Source organism: Diplodia seriata (genome assembly GCF_021436955.1).
Source record: "Diplodia seriata strain FDS-637 chromosome Unknown scaffold_7, whole genome shotgun sequence".
NCBI lineage: Eukaryota > Fungi > Ascomycota > Dothideomycetes > Botryosphaeriales > Botryosphaeriaceae > Diplodia > Diplodia seriata.
In genome coordinates, this window is record NW_027117314.1 from 1,652,294 (window position 1) to 1,675,106 (window position 22,813).

Genomic DNA, 22,813 nt, shown 5'->3' on the forward strand with positions numbered 1-22,813 from the left:
GATGACGATGACGAAAGGTAGGGGAGGAAGGAGTGCTCTCCGATGTCAACGCTCAGAGCCTTGGCAGTAAACGGGGGAGAGAAAAAAAAATCCATCATGGCGACGAAAAGAACCTTGTGCAATCAATCATTTCCGGGGTAATACATTATTTACTCCAAACACCACTCACTTACACACGCTACACACAAACGAAAGGACTAACCCCAGCGCCGCCCGTCATCTCCTATACATACAACCCATCCAGCGTGTATTGCCGGACCGAACCGAACCGTCAAACATCGACCACGCTGCAAACCAATCGAAACAATCACAGCACAAGATATGCGCATCTAACCAAGCCTTACCCGCACACCTACCTCCTCATCGACGGTGTCGATGCCGGAAGAAGGAAAAAAAAATCCCCCCAGGTCGTAGTTGAATCCAAGATTCGAACGTAAATGTACGAATTTAAAACTCACATTTACGTTCGAATCTTGGATTCAACTACCCATGTAAGATGAGTAGATCGTTAAATCTTTTCTTACTAGCCGTAGTAGTTTATTAAGCACTTTAATCTGGATCACGACTGACCTCCGTCTAAATGATTATAATAGTTAAGAGGGAAAGGAGGTTCGTAAGTCACTTGTCTAGCCTGCCAGCTACCGCTGGTATGCTAGCTATCTGTGCACGGTCCCTGCCCGATCGTCCCGGGGTAGGGGAAGCTCAGCCATGACTTCACACACGATGGTCGGTAAGAACCGAGAAGGGACGCTTGATCGGATGACCTCATCATCCTACAAGAAAGACGGGATGAAGAAAAAATTGGGTCCCTGCTTTCTTTTTTTTTTTTTTTCGGTTTACGTAGCAGAGATTTCTTGACGCTAGAATCGCGGCCACGCTAGGTAACGTGGTTCACTGGGTTATGCGACGCCCTGGGTTATGAGACACACCAATGAGAGAGCAGAGTTGATTGAAGACCGAAGAAAATCCACGATTCAGACGCAGAATGTGGTTGGCCATCTCATAACCCGGGGCGTCGCATAACCCAGTGAAATACGTTACTTAGGTGTTCGGCTAAACTTTTGATTTGACGTGCTTCCCCGCCGGGCGTCATTGGCGGTTTGCTACCTACATACTACTGCGTGACTGTACGTCAACTTTCTTTTGCGGATCACATACGCAACTGCATCAATCCTACATCGTGGATCTTGCGTTAAACAAGCGAATGTAAACCCAATACTTCACGGGAACTTGTCCGTGAATCAAAGTGTCAGGGGAATCATAGTCATTCAAACCATCAACTCCGAATTCTTGATTCAGTATAGAAAACCCCTAGTCATGATCATTCCCGGAATATTGACTACCCATCGTATCGCCATAATAAAAAATCCCGCTACTGCCAATCTATCACGTACCCGTGATGGCAATATAGTTACAAGTGTAGGGGGCCCGACGCGACTGTAACAGTCCCAGTAATTCCTACTGGAACTTGATCTAAGCCTGCATTCTCAGCAAAGTGTAATCCCCATGTCCATCGCAGCCTCTAGTATAGTCCTTTTGTTTTCGTCTCGATGATTTATGTGACGGTGTAACCGCCGTCGACGCGGAGCTCGGCACCGGTGACGTAGTTCGAGGCATCCGAGGACAGGAAAGTGACGGCGCCCATGAGATCTTCGGGCTGGCCCATCTTGCCCTGCGGAATAAGCGACGTCCACTTGTTCTTCAGGTCCGGGTTCTCGTCGAGAATCTTCTTGGTGCTATCGTCACTGTTAGAAATCACTGATGTTCCGACTTCCGTGGATGCGGGCAGACTTACAGAGCAGTCAGCATGTAGCCGGGGCTGATGGAGTTCACGCGAATGTTGGCGTGAGCCCACTCGACTGCCAAACTGGCGGCCAAGTGACGGACAGCAGCCTTGGCAGCGTTGTACGGAGCCTGCGGCTGGGGGACATTGACGATGGCGCCAGACATGGAGCCAATCATGACAATGCTGCCAGGGGCCTTCCTCTCCATCAAGTGCTTGGCAACACCGACTGCGAAGAGATAGGTGCCGTCAACGTTCACACCCCACAGCTTCTGCATGCGGTCGTGCGGGTAGTGGATCGCATCGAAGTTCTCCGTGAAGCCGGCGCTGGTGACCAGGTTGTCAATCTTGCCGTGTTCAGCCTATACCATAGTCACTATTATTGTACGAGAAAGAGCGGGATCGAATGAAGAGTGGTGTAGCAGCTTGTCCGTGGCCATCCGAAAACTTGCGAGCAGCTTGCAATTGCCATTGCTATAGCCAAGCTCGCAGAGACGATCGGAGGCTCGGCCAGAATGTAGTGTTACGTCATGGAGAGATTGCAAAGCAATGATTTGCATGGAATGAGATCTGGTGACACTCGACATGCAAACCATTGCCGGCACTCTGCATGCAACACTCGCATTCTGGGGAAGCTGCAAACATACGATTGTGGGGCGAGGGTGACGGCTTGTCGGGAAGGATGCGTACCAGGATCTCTGCGATCGACTCGTTGACAGACGTGGGGTTGGAAACATCGGCGTAGTGTGCCGTGACCGTGGGAACACTACATGACAGGGGTCGTCAGCAATTGCGCGTGCTTGTGAAATGCACGAGACGGGGGAAAGGCTCGAACTCGGAGGTGACACGGGTGAGGACCTTAGGCGACGCGTAGCCGCCCCAAGGACCCGGCCGGAAATGTGAAAGCTGCGCATCGCGACAATGCCGCAATGGGGTAGTCGCAGAAGGGAAAAGAATTGGGGCGAAGAACTTACACGTCGGTCTGGTGGTTTTCCTTGCGGAAAGTGTCCATGAGGCTCTTGGCGGACTTTTCGGCCTCCTCCTCTGCGCGGCTGTCAGCATCGCCAAAAGGTGCATTCGGGGCCATTGGTGCGACTTACTGTGCATATCGACGATGGCGACGTTGGCACCGCTGTTGACAAGAGCCTGGGCCATGACGAGGCCCAAGCCGCGAGCGCCGCCCGTCACAATGGCGGTGCGGCCCTCCATCGAGAAGCTGGCAAGCGTACGCTTGAAATGCCAGCCAGCGCGGCCCTGGGTGGGACGCGAGGACGGCAGGTTCTCCTCACCAGGGTATGCCCACTGCACGCTCTCGTCGGTACGGGCGAACTGGCCCTCGTGCTCGCCGGACTCACCGGGAGCACCGGCAGTCGTGGCAGCCTCGACGTCGTCCTTCTTCGCCTTGTCGAGGCGCTGCGCCGTCAGCGACAGCGGGCGAATGGACTGGCGAGCGGCATGCTGGGTGAAGAGGGGCGACGCCTGGCGGGCAGCGCGAGACAGCAGCTGAGGGCGAAACATTGTGAAGAGGGAGCTTGGTAGCTGGAGTGGAGCGGCTACGCAGAGCTTGGGTGAAGGATGTGTAGGAGCAAAGAAGGGGCAGGGAGCGGGACTCGCGCAGGAACACGAGTTTTGTAAGCTAGCAGCGGTGAAGAGTGCGGGTGTGTCACCGAGACCGGCGGGAGGTCGAGACGAAGGAGGTTTTTGAGCTGGCACATGTGCTTAGGGCGGTGACGTTAATGCTGGGGTAGAAAAAGAGCTTGGGCCTCCAGGGGCTCCGAAAATCGCGCCCCGCCCAGCCCCGGATTTTGCGCCGAGCTGCGCGCTCCGTCCGCCTCCTGCTGGCCACGTCTTTGCTGCCGCCCGCCTAGCGCCGCCCCTTCAGCAGATCCTGACTTCGAGCTCCACCAAAGCCCTGGGCCTGCCCTGTTCCCACGATCCACCCTGACGCTGCCGCGACCCTGGTGGCGGAAAGCACTGCAAAAAATGCTGCTCTACCTCGTCACCTTCAACCTCGCGCGGGCCCTCGTCGATCCACAGCTGCTGGGCCAGACGCTGCTGGACGGCCTCCCGAACCGCGCGCCGTTGCCCGACGTCATCGTATGCAGCTTGCAGGAGGTGTCGCCCGTCGCCTACGCATTCCTGGGCGGCTCGTATCTGACGCCCTACTTTGATCGCATCGCGAAGAGCGTCGCCATCGCCGCCAGGAAGCATGCCGACGACGAGCATGCCTACCGCACCGTCATCCTGCGCCATGTGGGCATGACTGCCATTGTGGTGTTTGCCAAGCCCCAAGTCGCCGACCGCATCAGATGGATCCAAACCGCAGCCGTCGGCGTCGGCTTCATGGAGACGGGCCACAAGGGCGCCGTCGGCGTGCGCCTGGGCCTGGCGACGCATGCCGACAGCGATGACGAGGTGGAAATGACCTTCGTCGCCGCCCACCTCGCCCCGATGGAAGACAGCGTGCAGCGGCGCCTCCAAGACTGGGAGCACATTGTCCGCAACCTCGTCTTCGAGCCCGCCGCCGACCACGCCGCGTCCCAGGTCGCAGCAGGAGCAAGGGCGACAGCAGCATCGGAAAGCGACGATGCCCAAGCAGGCGAGCAGGAGCCGCTGATATCCCCTTCGTACGCCTCCGGGCCGGCCTCCGCCCTGCGCGGCCTGTACACGCCGACCTCGCACGTCTTCTTCGCCGGCGACCTCAACTTCCGCACCCACGACACGTGCCCGGCCGCCGACGACCACCGCACCCGCTTCCCGCAGCCCGCCCACCCGCACGACTCGCCCCAGCACTACTCCAAGCTGCTGGCCACAGACCAGCTCAACCGCGAGCGCGCCGCCGGCCGCATCCTCCAAGGCTTCGACGAGCTCGCCATCGCCTTCCCGCCCACGTACAAGTACTCGACGCACCTCCGCCCGGACCCCACGACCAACCCCACCCCCTCTCCCGAGCAGTCGTGGGCCTGGGCCAAGCACCGCTGGCCCAGCTGGTGCGACCGCATCCTCTTCCTGCCTCCTCCCCAAACCTCGTCCTCGTCCTCCTTCTCCCCGCTCAAGTACACCTCCCTCCCCCTCCTCCCCTCGTCCGACCACCAGCCCGTCGCCCTCGCCCTCGACCTCGCCGCCGACGCGCCCCTCGCCCCTCCGGCAAAGGACGTTGATGATGTGCGCACGCGCCCGCCTTTCCCGCTCAATCCAGACTGGAGGGCCCGCCGCGACGCCGCGCGCAGGCGCGAGATCGCGTTCGGCGTGCTGGCGTACTTGACGTGGACGTACGAGGGCAACGTCGTGCTGGTGGCGCTGGTGGTGGGGGCGTTGGGCGTGGGCGCCGTGGCGAGGAGCTTTGGTTGAGGGAGTGAGTGAGTGGTGTGCGAGCATTTCGTGGGCATGGCTGTGAGCGTGTTTTTCTTGCTGGGGTGTACCGGCAGCATGGTGGTGGTGGTGGTGGTGGGGGGCGTGTGTCGACTCATGACTTGACGATTTGTAGAAGTAGCATATCTGCGGGTTCTTCTGGGCTTTTTTTCTTGCTATGACGGACGACGACAGCAGCGGTGATGAAACGACGTTACATGAAACAGCGAGAGAGCGAGAGTATAGAACTGCGGGTATTAGACGCTTAGTGCGTAGTAATGATCAGTCATATGAACTTGCGTCCCGTTCTTCTCGTCTCGTTGCCGAACCCGCTGAGACGGTACGTACATGCTCGATGAAAACGAAGATGATAACCGTATGGCAACCATTCACGCGCATATGCGTAAGACGTTGCCCGCTTGCATCTGTCTTAGACAAACCCCGCGTCATCATGTTTCTAGAGGAAGGTGAACACGAGATCCGGACGTGAATGTGCACGTTTAGAACTTACTTTTTGTACGTCCGCATTGCCTTCAACTTCCCATCCACACAGGCAGTGTGTGTATGTGTGTGTATCGTCTCGGTGGAGCTCAAAAGGCCAGTGTTTCTTTTACGTACACAGCCCGAAAAAAAAGGGCTGGCCAACAAGGCCAGCCGATTGCCTAGATGTCGACGGGCCAGCTGTAGTTCGTGACTTCGGTCTCGACGGAGGCGATATGTACGTGATAGTGCCGCAGATGCCGGGCGGGCTTCCGGTTTGAGACTCCGCGTGTCGAGGATGGATGGCAGGTGACGAAAAAAAGGCAAGACAGACAGGAAATTTACCTGCTAGTGGAATCATGTCGGATGCGGTCATTGGTTCGTCGTGCGGGATCGAATGTGCCGCTCGTTGCCTGTCCCGAATATCATGTTTATCGCCGTAGCTATGCCCTCCAGGTAGTAGCCTTCGGACGGTTGTTCCAGCCGGAGTGCCCTCGCGGGGTTGAGGTTGCCGTCCATGGACGTAGTTGTGATGTCGGCTGATTAGACTGCCCTCCGGACAAAGACTGGCTGCGTGAAAAGGTCTCCGCGGCACAGGGGGCGGAAGGGGAAGAAAACGTACGCGGTCCGGGACGTCTTTCCGACGTATGGTACAGAGCACGTCTCGGAGAAACGCTCAGGTGGTTGCGCCACTCGTCGGCGTTAACGTGGCGAACAAGCTTGACGAGCTGAGCACGCTCTTTCTCGCTCCCGGTCGAGAGACGTCCAGGCAGCATGACCCGCTACCTGCTGCACGGTATATATAATCTCCAACCGTCCTCCGTTCAAAAGGAGGTCCTCCGACGCGCGCAACACCCTCGAGCCGAAGAAGACCGCCCGGCATGGACCTGCGGAACCATCACGTATACATCGCTTTCCGTAATCCTGCTTTTTCCTGACATTCTCCTTCTCCTTCAAAATCCCCTCGATCTTTTTTTTTCCCCGGCCTCGCCCCCATTTCCGGTACACCGACAAGCAGAAACTGGAAATTCTGGATCACGTCATCGAGTACAGGGCCGTCATTCATCCATCCATCCATCCACCCATCCCATTGGAGAGCGGAAACAACGAATCATGAGATGGTAAGTGTTGGTTGGACAAACGGAAGCGATGCGGCGGAGGCGGCGGAGACGATAGCGTCGAAGCGGCGAGGTTCTGACCGGGGTATGGAAGCGTGGGGGAGAGATAGAGCGGTGGTTGGTCGGATGTCGTATGGAGAGGGGGGAAGGGACTGGAGGGGTTCCGCAGAGCGAGTAGGGGGGTTGGGAAGAAAGCGGAAGACGGGGCGGGGACCGAGGAGGGGGATGGGTCGGTAGTGGTAGATGGGAGGGTGTTGGTGTCTGGTTGTTTTGGTCTTGGATGGCACTGATCGGATCGGACCAGTTGCGGGAAAAGAGGTGTTTTTTTGACTGATCGAAAAGCCGGTAGGGTTCGGCTACCAAGCGCTCTTTTATAGACGCTGGCTGTTGTTTGCTTGATGCTTGTTGGGGATTTGCCTGTTTGTGCTCGGGTTGATTGCTAGCTACTCGTGGAAGAAGAGGAAAGGCGACGAGAGTGTGGGTGTGCACAAGTAGTGCAGCTTACTCTAATATCAGTGGAGCAATCAAATAATCGTAACCATATATGTTTAGCCACACGATCTACTACACGCGTAAATGTTTGACCTCAAAATGTGCCTGGATCGACCTCTGTCTCACGGAAAAATTACGTGGACTGTCGGATCCCAGGTCTGGATATATGTGCACAGTATGGATTTCACGTTGATGCTCAGATATCTGTTTCAAGGCTTCTTAAGCCTCATCCGGATTCGGGGGATTTCGCGGTCTACACGTTGCAAGCAAGACCCGGTGAAGATAGGGGGGAAAAGCCGCCGAGGTTGCAAGCCAGCCCGAGCAACAAATCGAACGTACGTAGCCAAGTTCATTTCCGAATCGTTATCGGTTTCCGCTGCCGATCTGTCTATATATCTGTAGACGCATTCGTTCTGCAGGAAACCCCCAAAACAAAAGCTAAGCCAAGGAAAAACATATCTCATCATCGACCATTAAACGGACAAAAACCTTTCTACACACTATTCCCCCACACACATACCATTTCAGTCACATCCCTCCTTACGCGCGGACCTTGGATATCATCACATCATTCCCCCCTCCCCTCCCCCAACAAAACAAAAGAAGCAAAACCCCAACCCCCTAAGCAGACTTAACCTCAACACTCTCATACGTCATATTCACCGCGCCCGTCGCCTTCGCGATATCCTTGCGCGCGGCGTCGTCGGCGAAGGTGTCGTGAGGGACCCACTTGGCGGAGGTGTGGGGCGTCGTCTCCTCGAGCATGCGGTCGACCTGCTCGAGCGACAGCCCCTTGGTCTCGGGGATCATGAAGTAGGCGAAGATGCCGCAGAGCGTGCACGTGCTGCCCCAGACGAAAAAGACCTTGACGCCGAGGTTGCCCTCGTTGGCGTCGACCATGTAGGGGGTTACGTAGCCGAGGACGAAGTTCCAAAGCCTATGGGGTTGTTAGTGGGTGGGAGGGGGGGTTGTAGGACGGGTGCTGGGCTTACCAGTTGGAGGCGGTGGCGAGGGCGACGCCCTTGGCGCGGATGGGCAGCGGGTAGACCTCGCCGATGACGACCCAGGCGGCGGGGCCCCAGGTGGTGGCGAAGAAGAAGATGTAGATGCAGACGAAGACGATGAGGCAGATGCCCTGGGCGTCGCTGTTGGGCGCGGCGACGCCGACGATGGCGACGATGAACTGGCACACGAGCATGCCGACGGCACCGCCGAGCAGCAGCGGCCGGCGGCCGAGCCGCTCGATGGCCCAGAAGGAGATGGGCGTCGAGCACACGTTGACGACGTTGGTGATGACGGAGATGAGGAACGAGTTCTTGAGGCCGACCTGCTGGAAGAAGGTGGTGCCGTAGTAGAAGATGAAGTTCACGCCGGTGAGCTGCTGGAACATTTGCAGGAAGATGCCGAGCATGACGCGGCGGAGGTTCCCCGAAGGAGACCAGCCGCCCTTGAAGCAGTCCAACCAACCGGACTGCATGTGCTCACGCTCGTGGCGGAAGTTGGCAACAAGCTCGGCAAGCTCGGACTGGATGTACTCGGAGTCGACGGGCTGGCCACGGATCCTGGCAAGGGCTTTGGCGGCATCCTCGAGCTTGTCGTCCTTGACGTAGTAACGGGGAGACTCGGGAAGCATCAGGAGACCACCACCAAGGATGAGGGCCCAGGCGAACTGGATGGAGATGGGGATGCGGTAGGAGCCCGAGTCCATGCGGTTCTTGGTGGCCTGGTCGACGCAAGAAGCGAGCAAAAGACCAATGGTGATGGCGAACTGGTAGCCGGAGACGATGGCACCGCGGACGGACTTGGGGGCGATCTCGGACATGTACAAAATAATGACGGCGGAGACGAAACCGACACCGATACCAGCAATCAGACGGCCACCGACGAGAAGACCGACAGCAGACGAGGCAACCTGGAGGATGACACCGAGCATGAAGACTCCGCAGCCAGCGACGACAGTGTTGCGGCGACCAATCCAGTCGGCAAGAGAACCAGCGAAGAGAGCACCGAAGAAGGTACCGCAGGACAGGATGGAGGTGATGAGAGACTTCTCCCAGGTGTCGTACATGTAGCCATCGAAGGCACTTTCGTCGGTGGAGTTGGGGTGGCCGAACTCTTTCTTGAAGCTACTTGGAGTTGGGAAGTGCTCGACACGTAGTATGGGGCGGAAGCACGTACTAGTTCATCCCAAGAACACCGCTAATGTATCCGGAGTCATATCCGAAGAGGATACCTATATTCAGTGGTTAGTGTTTGGGATTGCGCCGGGTTGGTTCTGTGAGCGCACCTCCAAAGGCAGCAAAGGCGCAAAGCAGGTAGGCCTTGACAGTGACGGGAGCCTCCACACGTGCGGAGATGTCGCCTTGGGTGCGGCTCATGGTGGGCAGAAGTATTGTTTGTGAGAGCTGGTGTCGGACGAAGGAAAAAGAAGAGGCAGCTTGAGCAGTTCATATACGGCTGAGAGAGGCCAGTGCGCGGCGGTGGTGCTTCTTTGATCAACAAACGCGTGGTAAGCCGCCTACACGCGCGGCGTTTTGCGGCGGCCAGCACCAGAATGCTTCTCCATCACGTCCTCGGGGCCCCATGGAGAAGCTGGGGCTTCGGGGGGCGTTGTTGCGCATCATCTAGAACGCGGAGACAGCCAATGAGGGCGGCAATCAGCACTGCAGCGGGCCGGTCCAGGAGCTGGATTGGGAAAGCTGCGGTGCTGACTGCCTCTTTCACCCCCCGCCGCTCGCCGCCACAACTCCAGCCCAAGGCCGGACAAGCCGAGCGCAGGCGGCGCAGGAGCCGTGCGACCTTCCGCGTCAGGCCATGCGCATCTGATGAAGAAGCACGCCAGCTGTGCGGCGCTGGGAATCCTCAGACCCGGGCGTGTCCAATGGCTGCCCGGGCCCAGGGCGTTGGCAGCCCCTGCGCCGATCGCGTGCAGCAACGCAGAGCTTACACAGGAGCAACGGTGCCATCCATAGTTGGGTGTGTAGTAATTCGCGGCTTCTTCCTTCGCCAGGCAGAGGCGGGTGCGGCATGGTTCGGCAGTTGCGACCCTCTCCACGGGGAACGAATTCTCTCCCCGCAGTCCAGCCGAGGCGCAAGCGAGCACGGCCACAAAGCGAGATCCATCTGGCCAGCACCGAGATCCTGTCGCCTGACAGTGGGGTTCGACCGCACGCAAACTCAACGTCGACCGCTGCACGAAAACAGCCTCGCCCAGCATTCCAACCATCTCCAACGCCACGCCAAAGCCCGCGACTGCGCCAAGCCGCTCAAGCTCTCTGCCGCCGCAAGCCCCTCGTCTCTGGCGCCATGCCGAGGTCATACCGCCCCTCTGGCCATTCACCGCGCGCCACAGCCTGGTCACGATGCCCATTCTTGGTGTTTTCAAGCGCCACACCGACCGGCATTCGTGTCGCCGCTTGGCATCCCGACTGATGCGCGCCGGGATGCCTCTCTTCGATTCGCCTGAAGTCGGTTCCTTCGGACCTCGCTGCTCGGGCCCTGCCGACCTGCGGATTTATCGACTCGCTGTGTCGGAGCCGGCTTACGCTCGTATGAGACCCTTCTTTGTGCCCAGCTCGTGGCGAACCCTACGCCAAAGGACCAGAGAAACGGCACGCGACCACACGTAACGCCAGCCGCAGCTGACCCGCTCTGGAAACAGTCAGCATGCTCATGGAATACGGTTTGTGTATTCGCATCTGCTCCCATGTCTCCACAACTGCCCCGGAATCTCCCTCATCTCCGGCCCCCAACTTTCTCACTAGCCGCCGTTCATTCCCCGGTTCTCGGACAGATTGCAAGTGCCGAATCTCCAGACCGACCCACCCCTCCACCTCCCGCCCTCTCTCCCCATTTTCTCCAGACCCCACCGTAAAGAGTCTAGATGCCCGATGTGTCTCCCCAGTCTCCACCCCTCCAGCTTTTTTTCTCGCCAACATCGGCAAATGTGCGGTTGACACGGCACTCTCCATGCCGCGGCCTCATCCGCTCAGCTCGATATTTCATCGGCACTAGATTTAGAGCCAGAGCTGCAACCCACCGCTTACCGCCGCAAACACCACACCGTATCGGCTCCCATCTCCGCTGTGCTTTCCAACCTCGGATTTCAAATCGTGACTGCAAAGAACATCACTTGTAGCATCGACCGTCCATAATAGTAACAGTTTACCTAATTAGCATTCCTGCTAACGAGAGGAGACGTGCGCAGCATGTTCGTTCGCACCCAGCCTCGGCCGCTTGCGTCTAGGCCCTCGTTCTGGGGAGCTGATCACCCAACAATCACTAAGCAGCGGATGCGGCTCCCGACGAACCTGTTCTCGCCTTCACCGCGCCAAGGGACAACCAGTACGTAGCCAAGCTCTCAGCCGCAAAAACAACACAGAGCCACACCCGACGCCACGTTTCCTGGCTGCTGGATCCAGGAACTAAAGAGCCGCATGACGCGCAGGGACTTCTTGTCCCGAGTCAAGACGACCGGCCGTCCCTCCGGGACTTACCTTCGATCACCCGTGCTGAGAACGCGCGTGGCCGAACGACAGACCACCAGTTTTTTATTTTATTTTTTTCCCTTCACCCCTCGGGGTTCTCCGCCTCCCACACACACTTCGTCTCCGCTTCCGCCTCCGCATTCGGACCTGCCAAGCCTCTTTAGCGGCGTACTCAGGTCCACTCGCGCCATTAATGGTCAATGCCAGGACCCTCTTTTTGTTTTCATCGTCTCACTCTCACCAGTCAGGTGTGTGATGTCTCTCAACGGGGTGATCACGCGGGGAGAGTCCATTTGGCCCTCTCCCTCCCTCCCCCTTTGGTGAGTTACGTCGGTGCTAGCCACTTACTTTTCTGTTTCATTGTCTCTCTTTCAGCGCGTGGCGACGGGCAATAACCCCTTCGACCTTTGCCATTGTCTCTTCAGCTGCCCTTCAAGCCCGTCGTCGTCATCTTTCGCTCCGGGGATATTGCTTGTTGTCCACTGCGGTAAACCCCCTCCCTCTTTCTGACTTCGAGGTGGAAGTTACGCTGCCCTTTTGCGTCGCACTGCTGCCGACCTAACACCCAGTCATGATACAATTGCCATCATCCAACGAAAAAATCGGCCGTCCGCCATTCGAAGCGTTTTGCCAGTGATACAAGAAATGGAACGGGCCGCAAACGTTGCTGCACTGCGTAACGTACGAGCCGTTCACCACCATCCATCACACAGAGTTTCCCAGTGCGCTGCAGCACCACTACTCTCCCGGTCCGTCGCCGTTACGGACACCTCGCCTCCATATCTCTCGCTCTCCCTCAATCGGTGCGATCCACACCGGCAGTAGCTGCCACCGGCACGCTCCAAGCCAGCCCAGAGACGGACAACTAAAGAAAAAGACATGTTGGTAGTACCATGGCATCCATGGCGGGTTTCGCAAAAACCGTGTAGGTCATGTCCGGACAGCGTTTGCATAGGTTTAAACCCTCGCATCCATGTCCGAATATTTGCTTCACCCATCCGCCATCGCGTAGGAAAGAAGACATGGGCTGTAGTACCGATTAGGCGTTGTCGGGCGCGTATGATCGCGCCAGACTGAGGAGGGGGCGATGGTTCAATCATTCATTCATTCATCGTCCACAAAATTACGCTTCGTATATAGGTATGGTAGTTCCTCCACCCATCAATCACGAATATGCGGAACGAAAAGAAAATGCACCAACCCTCCTCTTGCTTCATATCCAGAAATTTTCGACCAGGAAAGAAAAAGTAAGATTCATGCCACCATCCCATTACCGTAAAAAGAAAAAATCCATCAGCAAACCCACCATTTCGGCTTCTTCGTCTTTTCCATGCTACGCAGACCTCTCCAGTCTCCAACTGACCCCACCAGTTGCCCCGTCCACGTCCACATACTTCTTTTCTTATTGCTGCCCCAACCTTTTTCTCCTCCCCTGTGCTGCTACTACTTACTGTCTCACTTCTCTAAGATGAGAGACACCAACTTTGACGGTCGACGGATGCATATTAGCTTTTGTTTTCGACCTCTTCCACACAACAATAATACATAGCAGTCGGCAAAGCGTCAAAGTCAGCAAAGCGTCAAAGCGTCAAAACAAGGGCCTCATTCAAAAGTTGGTTGCGTCAGGAGATGTTATAATATTCATCCATGTCATGGCCTTGGCCTGCCATCATCATGCCATCATGCCATTGTGACAGATATAGACAGACAGACGGACGGCCCTCGTCGACGACGTGTGTCAACGAGATGTGTGTGTATGTGTGAGTGAGGGAAGGAAGGAGGGAGGGAGGGAGCAAGCAGCGCATGATCCATCCCCATCCATCCATCCACCACTCTCCACAGATCGAATCGTCGAATCGTACAGGAGGATATGATGATGATATACAGCAGCAGAGCACGCCCGCGCCCGCGCCCGCCATCTCACAAGAAGCTCCCCACCACCTCACGCATCCACCTTCTTGGGTATCTTAACCTGTCCCCTCTTCCTATCCTCATGTGGGGCACCGTACCTCCAACCCACACCAGCAGGATGCCTACCATCACGACCAACCTGCTCAACACTAAAGTCATGGAACCTAAAATCCCAGCGCCTACCCTGAATCCGCGAAGTGCGGGAGGCCCTCTCAAGGGCCTTGCGCTCCGCGCGGGTCTTGTCCAGGGCGTGGCGCTCGTTGCGGGCCTTCTGGCGGTCGATGCGCTCCTCGTACCCCAAACCGTCGAGGCCGTCGCGCTCGACCTCGACGAGGTCGGGGTGGGGGATGCGCTTCTCGGCGGGGAGCAAGTCGGGCGCGAAGGCGCGCGCCGCGTCGGTGCGCGTGAAGCGGCGCGATTCCGACACGGGGACGAAGAGCTGCTGGCGCGTGGCCGGGTGCACGCGGATGTCGGCGATGGGCTCGTGGTCGGGTTGCCGCGTGATCTGCGGCGCGAGCCGGGTCGTGGGCAGCATCTGGAGGACGGCTTTGGCGTAGGGTTTTGCCATTGGTTTGCCCTGGTGGTGTGGGGGTGTGGCTGTCAGCGTTTTTTTGCTCCCTGTTCGTTGTGCGGGGTTGGAGAGTTTCGGGGTGTTTTTGTGGCGGGTCAGAGATAAATAGTTTTTAACCATGTAGGTGTCTTCAAGACTAATCGAATTTTTTTTGTACTCATCTTTCGAAAAACGAGGGGGTGTTGATGCGTGAACGGAAGCTGGAAAGAGTTCGTTGCTTACCTCTGCCTCCCACTGCTTCTCCATCGTCTTTAACCGCACGACCGCCGCCACCCTCTCCATGGTGACCTTGTAGTTTGTGCTGGCCACCGACAGCGCCGCCGACTTGGGCAGGGTGGTATGTGCCACATCCTCGTAGATCTTTTCGCGCAGCTCCTCGCTCAGCACCGGCTGGCTGTGGAAATGCTTGTTCAGCGGGAACGGGGACAAGTCTCGCGTGCTCTCCGGCGGCAACGTGCGGTCACCGCGGGCCTCCTCGTCCTCCTTGGCCTTCAGACCCTCGATGCGTTCCTCCAGCCCTCCATCGCTCGGCTCCTCCTCACTCCTTTCCCTCGGCTTCGGCGGTTCGTCGCCGGGGTCCCGCAGCAGGTTGCCAAACTTGTCGTATGCACCGAGGTAGTTGGTCGACCCCGGCAGCGGATGTCTGAGCTTCGCGCCCGGTCCGTTCAGCCAGTCGTACATCTGCCGCCGCAGCTGCGTCTGCTCATTGCGACATGACCGAGAGAAGCTGCGGGCGTGCCATTGGTGTGATGCGTGTGATGTGCACTGTAACCGTGCGGCCGGAAGGCATTGCGAGACTGAGGATGTGAAGCTGGAGGGAAGCCGCGAGGGCATTGTGGCGCGAGGTTGGAGCGTGGCTCAGCAGAGGAAAGAAATGGAACTATTAACTACAACGGAAAAGAATTGGGCGGCGAAAGTGGGGAGGGTGGGCGTTGCGCGAGTGGACAGGTTGATGAGGAAGGTGTGGTGGTCCGGCGGGCGGCGAAGTTTTCTTGGGCGCAAGCTGCCGACAAGCGAGGGAGGCCGCCGTCACGTGACCACCATCACCCATCTGCCTGTAATGACTCCACCCTGACGGCACCTCAGGCCGGGGCTGACGATCATCGTGCCGAGAGCCAGGCCGCACATAGATCGTCAGGGCCCTACTACCAATGGCACATTAACTTCCGGCACTATGCAGGTCAGCCTGGCGATCCTGCACGATACTCCATTCAGCATGCGGGGGTAAAGACAGATCTTAATTCAAATGAAACAGCCCTTCTGATGGAATCTAGCTAGAGTGACGACTAAGCTGGGGAAACACAAGCGAGCGAACGACCATGATGCAATGATACGAGGGAAATCGTCCTGCCAGCCGTGAACAAACACCAACCAAGCATGCACTTCCGCACGAGCGCCCTACTAATGTGCGATCCAGCGCCGGAATCAGCAGCGCCCAGTCCGCACACAGACGATATGCATGAGAAACCAGCATCCAAGGAATCGAAACGCGATGATGACGAATCCCAATAACACCCTCCCAGATATGCCCCGACTCCAGCGACCGTGCTTTTCCTGCCCAGCAGACCAGGCCGATCACGAACGTCCTACTCGATCCGTCGAGATCTAAGCACGCAGGAAAAAGGAAAAAGAAAAAGAGGGGGTCCCAAGGAACAGAACACCCGTGATAATGCAACAACGCTACCGACAGCAGGCCAGGACAAAAATGCAGAAAAACGCATGAGGGGGAATCATTGCTGTATGCTGTAAATGAAACCACCTCCAAAGTGACCTGCAGGCCTCGGCGGCCTTTGTGGAGGGACGTCGCGCCATGACCGTGAAACCCATTTCCCGTACGGGAACAGAACCAGAAATGAATACAGATGATCGAACACCATGCAAATGTCTCGGGAATGACAGAAGACGTTGGGATCTTGGGACAGGGGAAAAGGAAAAAGAAACGACGATAAAGAAAACAGCGCGCCCATACTCCGACCCATCCGTTCGCTAAAACTCCTCCAGTATCATGCATAACAGCATGAAGAAAAAGATTCCCAATCCATCTATGCAATTAACGGCCCATCATGTAATCTGAATAGCCGCCCGCCATGCTGCTGAACCCGCTGTTGGCCGCGGCCGAAGCCATGCCGCCCGTGAGAGGTTGAGTCCTCATGGCGTTGGGCGGCACCCCGAAGCCGCCATTGGAGAAGACCCCGAAGTTGGAAGATGCATTCATGCCCACTGGCGAACCCACACCCACTGGCGAGCTCATGCCGGGAGGGGTGAGGCCGGGCGGGGGCCCGGTTGCCGTGGTAAAGCTCTGGTTCATGCCAAACCCACTGCCAACGCCCGGCATGGCGTTGTGAGGCGTCATTGGTGTCGGTGGAATATTATTGGTGTTGGTTTGTCCGTTCCGCACGCCCAGGGGATTCTTTGAGAAACTCAATCTAATACCGCCCTTGACACTGTTGTGGAGCGGATGCCCGTAAAGTTCGTTCAAAGCCTTGGTGGCGAACGACACGTCTTCGAATTCAACAAAACACATCGGACCGTTCGCCTTGGTCCGAAAGCACAGTCTCTTGTAACCGCGTTGCTTGGAAAACATGGCCTTCAGCTCATCTTCCGACGTGTCGATTGGGAGATTGCCAACGTAGAGCGTGTTGCAGGGCGGGTTCTGATCTGCCGGATTGACCGGGGGATAGTTGTGCCTCTGATAATGGTGTGGAGTCAGCTGATAGTTGGAGTTTGGTCCCATCGGCCCCATGGTTGATGACATGTTCTGTGGAGACATGGTCGTGATTGGCGGTCCAGGAGACTGCACGGGCCCGACAGAACGCGGTGAGGCGAAAGTCGACAAAGGAGGGGAAGTGAGGCCGGTGGATCCGCTCGTCGTGTTCAAAGACAGACTGGCAAAGCGAGACACAGGTAGCGATGGTTGAGTGGTACGACGGGCCATGTTTGGTCCATTCTGACCGCTTCTTGCGTATGCCACAGGGTCTTTGATCAGTTCGCTCGTCTCATCATCACCTGCATCGTCGTTGATCAGCTGCTTGCTGAGATTCTGCGTGGCTTCTCCGAATGTTTTGGTCCCGGTGGGAGATTTGGGTCCAAAAAGGCCACCTTCCGGGATCGAGAACTCGGCTCCTCCCAGGCTTGAGGAACCGTTTGGCGGAGACATTTTCTCCATGGACTGGAAAGTGCCGTTGAAGCGGGATGACTGGCGTCCAAGCGAGGAGCCTGCTGAAGAAGTTGAGCCCGAAGTCTGGCGGCTTGCAGTGCCATCGACGGTGTTGCGCCTGGCCCCGATGGCGCCGGGAACGGTGTTGCTGGGAAGCAGTTCGACGACCATCTTCGCATCATTTGCGGCATTGGCCTTTCCGTTGAGCCTATCTCTAGCCTCTTGAGCGCCGGCGAGGGTCCTGAACCGCGCAACTGCAGAGACGAATCCTTTGTCTTCAGCAAAATCCGCCTTGATGATCTCCGTGTTGATCAGGTCCTTTGCGAACAGGAGCATGCTGCGGACGGCTTCGTCGCTGGTGTTCCGCGGCAGCTTGCGCACCAGGACGGTGGTGGCATACTTCATGTCCGAGCCGCTGAGGGTCGGCTCCAGCTCGCTGAGCGAGAGCAGCGAGGACGGCCCGCTCTCCAACGCCTTCCTCTCACCGATGGGCGACAGGGTGTAGCTGTGGGACAAGGGGGCGCCGGTGGTCGAAAAAACGTCTGCCGTCATTGCTCCCGCGGAGAAGGGCAGTTTTGGCGGGGATGACGAGGTAGAGCTGAAGGAGCCGTGCAGGAATGGGCTGTTGGACGAGAGATTGGATGGACTCGTGCTGCTTGAACTTGGCCCCGCGGCCATGTCGTTCTTTGTGCGTCGTTAGCAGCGGGCGGCGGGCGGGCGCGTGACAAAGACGTAAATCGCGCGTAATTGAGGCTGTGGGACAAAGAAGGGAGCGAGCGATCGCTGAATCGATTCCGGCGAGGCAAGGCTGGCGGGCGATCTGGGCGAGGGAGAATGCAACGGCTGATGGCGATCGGCGTGGACGGGCTCAGGGTGCGGGCGCGCGGGCTGCGTCGTCGGCGCGGCAGCCGGCTCTGGCGCGGTCGCGGCGAGGGCGAGGGCGAGGGCGGCGTCTTGAGAGGTGAGGTTCGCGATGCGATGCGACCCGACCGAGACACGGACAGTTCGCAGGCCCGGCAGGGCGTGTGGGCCGGGTAATCGGTCAGCGGAAGGCAAGTCGGGCGCTAGCAGAAGCCCTTGGTCGTCAGGGAGATGCGCATGCAGCAGCTGAGTGGCGGGCTGGTCGGGACGACGGGTGTGGTGGACGGAGGTGTGGAGAGTGATGATGGGCGTGGTCGAGCGAGGGTCGAGCGCAGCTTGGACGTTGGGGCGCTTTTGGGGGGCCAGCCAAAGCTTCAGCGATAGCGGGACGCGTGCAACGGGCCAATGGGAGCGGGCGCGCGCGCAGCGTTGGATCCGGAAGGACGAAGGGCGGGAGCGTGTGGGGGGAGCGAAGGGGCAGCGGGCAGCGAAAGGCAGCAGCACGCGGGCGAGTGCAGAGGCGCGGCTTAGCACGCCAGCGCGGCGGAGGCTGAGAGCAGCGCTGCTTGAGATAGCTGACACAAGAGGCGTGACTCGCCGCGCGCCGGGGTGGGCAGCAAAGCCACAGCGGGCTGGATTGGGCAGCGCGCGCGGCGATCGATTGGCCTGATAGCACGCAGACTCGACGTCGCGGCCGCGGATCCACGGGCGCGGCGGGGCGCGCTGTGCTCCGGGCGAGAGTCGCTCCAGAAGTCGCACTTGGGCGTGTGGGCATCGCCATCCTTGCTTAGGCGGCATCTTCCTGGGCCATCCCAGGAACTGCACACGCGAATCACCGCGCCAGGCCCGTCGGCAGCCCAGCCGCCACGGCTTGACTCATCCAGCCCTCTGGCAAACTCTCGCGACTCGCTCCCGAGCGGTGATCGCGGCGCAAAGCAGCTAGCTGCCCGCGTGGAGCGCGCCCCAGCCCAAGAGCTCCGCCGCCTCCGCTGAGACACGGCGACACACGTTTTAAGATTCCCAAACGGCTGCTCCGGCCTCATGGCCACCAAGAGCCGCATCCCGGCGCACGTGAAAGCGCCAGCACTGCAGCCCGCCGCGCCGCGCTGACCAGCCGTCTCCTAGAGAATCCTCAAACTGCGTCCCGCCCGCCCGCCAGCTGACGTTTCGCCAATGGCGCTGCCCACCGCCCGCCACCGCGGGAGACGAACGAACTGCTCCGCCATGATACAGTTATACGTCCGCATCTTGAATACAACTTTGGTGGCTTACACAGCAGGCGACAGACAATTCGAGTACCTGCCTCATCCAGATATCCCACCTGCTCACAGAAAACAAGATAGATGTAAATATCGAGAGGGCGAGGGCTCAATCTTTGTCACCTGCCGTGCCGCGTCGCGCACACACGCCAGCTGCTCCGCTGCCGCACGGCACTGCGCACAGTCCGCCAGCCGGCCGGCTCTGAACCACTGGCCCTGGCCCTGGCGCTGCCGTCACCACTTTGCTTTTGATCGGAGATCACAGGAAGAACGAACTGCTCCGCAGCGAGCGTCGCGCAGTATCGCCCTGCAACGTGGAGCCACCCAGGCCGAGGGCGCCTGTGCAACCACACCCAGCGCCGACCCGCCATCCGCTCCCGCAGCGAGTCGAGCCGACGCAGCCCGCACACCCATGCCTTGAAGCCGGCAGTCAGTCTCGCCTGTGTCACTCCAACCCGCGGCCCGTGGGCTTACGTTTCATCCCCTCGACGCGCCGTAGCACCTCCAGTGCCACAAGCTGACGCCCGCCGCCCGTTCACTCGAGTACCTCGTCTGGGAGTCCTTGCACTGCATGCCGTTCTGTTGCTTGTGCTCGGCCACGATGCTCAGCCTCGTCTGGCAAGTACATGTGGAATGCGGCCGTGTTTGTTTCGATAAGAGCACGCTGCCCGCGTCGGCGGGACCAAATGAGATCGGGCTGCGCTATCTCTGTGCTCCGATATTCCTTTCCTTTTCCTGCTGTTTGAGAAGGCTGACACCCTACGAGCCACCCCACCGACGCCCAGCCCGGCCTGGCGGATCGTTCAAAATCCCCTATGCTTGCTGCAAGGAAGCTCTGCGATCTTGCGCGTCCCGTTCCTCGTCTAGATCGAGGGAAGATACCTAGGTTCGTTTTGGCAATGCCCAACCTCACATCGACAGAATCAGCTGGTCGCGGTCAGCTGATTCTGTTTCAATACGCCATATGTCAGCCACGCTGAGGCCTTGTCAAACCGTGGAGAATGGAAGGCTTCGAGAGCTCTCACATGGCAACGGCTTACCTGAACTGTTAAGGATTCCATGGGCTTCTTGGCACAACAGGGATGCCTACAGCAGTTGACAAGTGATCCGGAAACGGCCTCGCCAGCAAAGTATCCTCTTCGCAGCAACTAGATTTCGGTGCTCCCAGGTTCGCCCCTGCTGGGATCCAACCTCCGCGTGCGCAAGGGCTTACGGTCCTGAATCAGACCTCACTCGACGGATCGGCGGCCATTATTGCGGGGTCGGGCCATCCTCGTCGTATCCGCGCAGGCGGACGACTGGCTGGAACGGTCGTAGTTCGGGACCGCGACTCTGCAGCGATTCCTCAGCAAAGCTTCCGTATTCTTGTCACCAGTCATGGCAACACCGAGTCCAGATAATTATGGCTTGCTCCACTTTATCGGCCAGCGCTTATGACGCTGCAGCACTCGCGGCCCTGCCTGCGTTAAGCCTGGCCTTGATTCTGCGGTCGCTCCATCAACTAGTCTAGCCGCGCTTGGCTGCACATCGAGCCAAGCTCGACAAGCCTCCGAAAGGGGTGTCTCATAATGCGCGCGTGAAAATGGAATACTTCTGATCGGACAGAAACTGGCGCCGCTGCCGCTGCCGCAACCGCAACCGCAACTGCAACCGCACCACTGCCTGACCGAGTACCGGCACGACATGAGGCAGCACATCTCTATGCCATATCCTACACTTCAAGGATACTCTTCCCTGAAACTGTCCTTACTAATTTAGGCCTACTCGGCTGAACTCTATGCCCTTGAATCCGGGGCAACGTTCGTGAAGCGCGGCGGGTAGACTGCCGGCAGGGCAGGCTTGTATACATACTAACGGCAAAGCAAGATTTCCGCCCGCCCTGCTGCATCTCGGGAACCACCGGCAAGCCTTGCGCTCAGCAAGCGATACAGGTCACGCCCACCATTCACACAGGGTGCAGGCAGCGATGTGCCTGAAATGGATTCCAGAGCGAGTAGGCATGTGAGCAAAGCCAATGGTAGGTGCCGCAAGCAGCCGGCAAGCCTTACAACCGTCCGCCATTCGAACCCGTCCAGCCGTCACCCACACCTCCTTTCACCTTAGCATCGGGCGCCCCACAAGCCTTGTTGCAGGGAATGTCAGCCCTCTGGAAACGGCTCCGGGGACTCGTGACACGGACCAATGGGCTTTTTGGGTCAGCCATCCGCACCAGCATGTCCATCCCTTTAGCGGCGGGCCGAGGCGTGTGCCTGCCGAGTCATGGGCCAGTTACTTTTCCTTTATTGCTTTGGGCAACGCAGGCGGGTTCCAGCAATAATGACAAGATTGTGCCACTGGACGTAGGCCCAACCGGTTCCCGCACTTGACGTGTGTTTGCCGGGACCCTAAATCAGGCACGGAAGCGTGGCACAGGCACAATGCCTGTACATACTTAGGTGCATCTGTACATGACACTCACGCTTTCGATTCGCGGGGGCTTGTCCTCGTCCATGCTGCTGCTCCTGTACATTCCATTTCACCACCGCCGGGCCCTTTCGATGACCGGACTGCGTCGTCCACAGCCCTTGGGCCTCTCAAGACATGGCCGCGTCGCCAGCTACGGCCGCCCTTTCTTCCGGGAACTCTTCTTCTCAGCTCTTCCAGCCCAATTTGGGATGTAACCTGAACCGTCTCGAAACATAATATGTACTGCCCATTCGCCCATCGCGCAATCCCCTCCTTCCGAGCACGAATGAAAGCTCATGGGACGAGAGCGGCGGTCGGTGACCCACTCAACTTACTACTACTACAAGCGCGCACCTGCTTGCCCGATGGTCAGGATCATCAACGTGGGCTCTATCTGTCGGTCATGACCAGCCCAGCCGGCACTTGCTCACACACACCCACCATGCCAAGCCGTTTCCCTTCTCCCTCGCTCGCTCCCTCCTCCCATACATATTTTTCGAATCTGAGACATGACGCGAGACTTTGTCTTAGACAAGGGGAAGGGAAAAAAAAAATCATCCGAGAACCTTCTTTTGCCTTTCTCTTCTCTCTCCCCCTTCTGTCGTTATTGCTTCCTCCGTCCCGCCCCGCGCGTAACGAACGGTCTAGGCTACCTTGGCCGGGAACGCTCGGGAGGGGCTGCGCTGTGGCTGGGCTGGGGCTGGGGACCACGGCTGGGCTGGGCTGGGCTGAGCTGCGCGGCTTCCGGGATTTGACGACACTCGTCGGTTCACGGTGCTGTCGATTGTGGTCTCTTGTCGACTACACGTAGTAAGCACTCGGGGGGTGTGTGTTGCTGGATGCCGTTTCGTGCATGGTTTAGGTATCGGCCACCACGCAACCGAATCCTGCTGATTTT

At 58.3% G+C, this 22,813-nt stretch overlaps 5 protein-coding genes across 5 annotated transcripts; 1 reads left to right on the forward strand and 4 right to left on the reverse strand.

Moving 5' to 3' along the window:
* Positions 1-1,555: 1,555 nt before the first annotated feature.
* On the reverse strand, positions 1,556-3,301 carry SLS55_007260 (uncharacterized protein; the record flags this gene model as incomplete). Its single annotated transcript, XM_066778681.1, has 5 exons — positions 1,556-1,745; positions 1,796-2,145; positions 2,474-2,549; positions 2,758-2,827; positions 2,884-3,301. The coding sequence occupies 5 exons, from the start codon at positions 3,299-3,301 to the stop codon at positions 1,556-1,558; spliced, it is 1,104 nt and encodes a 367-aa protein (XP_066631118.1).
* A 465-nt stretch (positions 3,302-3,766) lies between these two features.
* Positions 3,767-5,134, forward strand: SLS55_007261 (uncharacterized protein; the record flags this gene model as incomplete). The annotated part of the gene is made up of 1 exon (XM_066778682.1): positions 3,767-5,134. The coding sequence occupies one exon, from the start codon at positions 3,767-3,769 to the stop codon at positions 5,132-5,134; it is 1,368 nt and encodes a 455-aa protein (XP_066631119.1).
* A 2,711-nt stretch (positions 5,135-7,845) lies between these two features.
* On the reverse strand, positions 7,846-9,602 carry SLS55_007262 (uncharacterized protein; the record flags this gene model as incomplete). The annotated part of the gene is made up of 4 exons (XM_066778683.1): positions 7,846-8,161; positions 8,217-9,350; positions 9,403-9,457; positions 9,512-9,602. 4 exons carry the CDS (start codon positions 9,600-9,602, stop codon positions 7,846-7,848), a joined length of 1,596 nt encoding a protein of 531 aa, XP_066631120.1.
* A 4,051-nt stretch (positions 9,603-13,653) lies between these two features.
* Positions 13,654-15,027, reverse strand: SLS55_007263 (mitochondrial 37S ribosomal protein mS45; the record flags this gene model as incomplete). Its single annotated transcript, XM_066778684.1, has 2 exons — positions 13,654-14,199; positions 14,416-15,027. 2 exons carry the CDS (start codon positions 15,025-15,027, stop codon positions 13,654-13,656), a joined length of 1,158 nt encoding a protein of 385 aa, XP_066631121.1.
* Positions 15,028-16,243: 1,216 nt separating this feature from the next.
* Positions 16,244-17,902, reverse strand: WHI3 (cell cycle RNA binding protein whi3; the record flags this gene model as incomplete). Its single annotated transcript, XM_066778685.1, has 1 exon — positions 16,244-17,902. The coding sequence occupies one exon, from the start codon at positions 17,900-17,902 to the stop codon at positions 16,244-16,246; it is 1,659 nt and encodes a 552-aa protein (XP_066631122.1).
* Between the last annotated feature and the right edge of the window lie 4,911 nt (positions 17,903-22,813).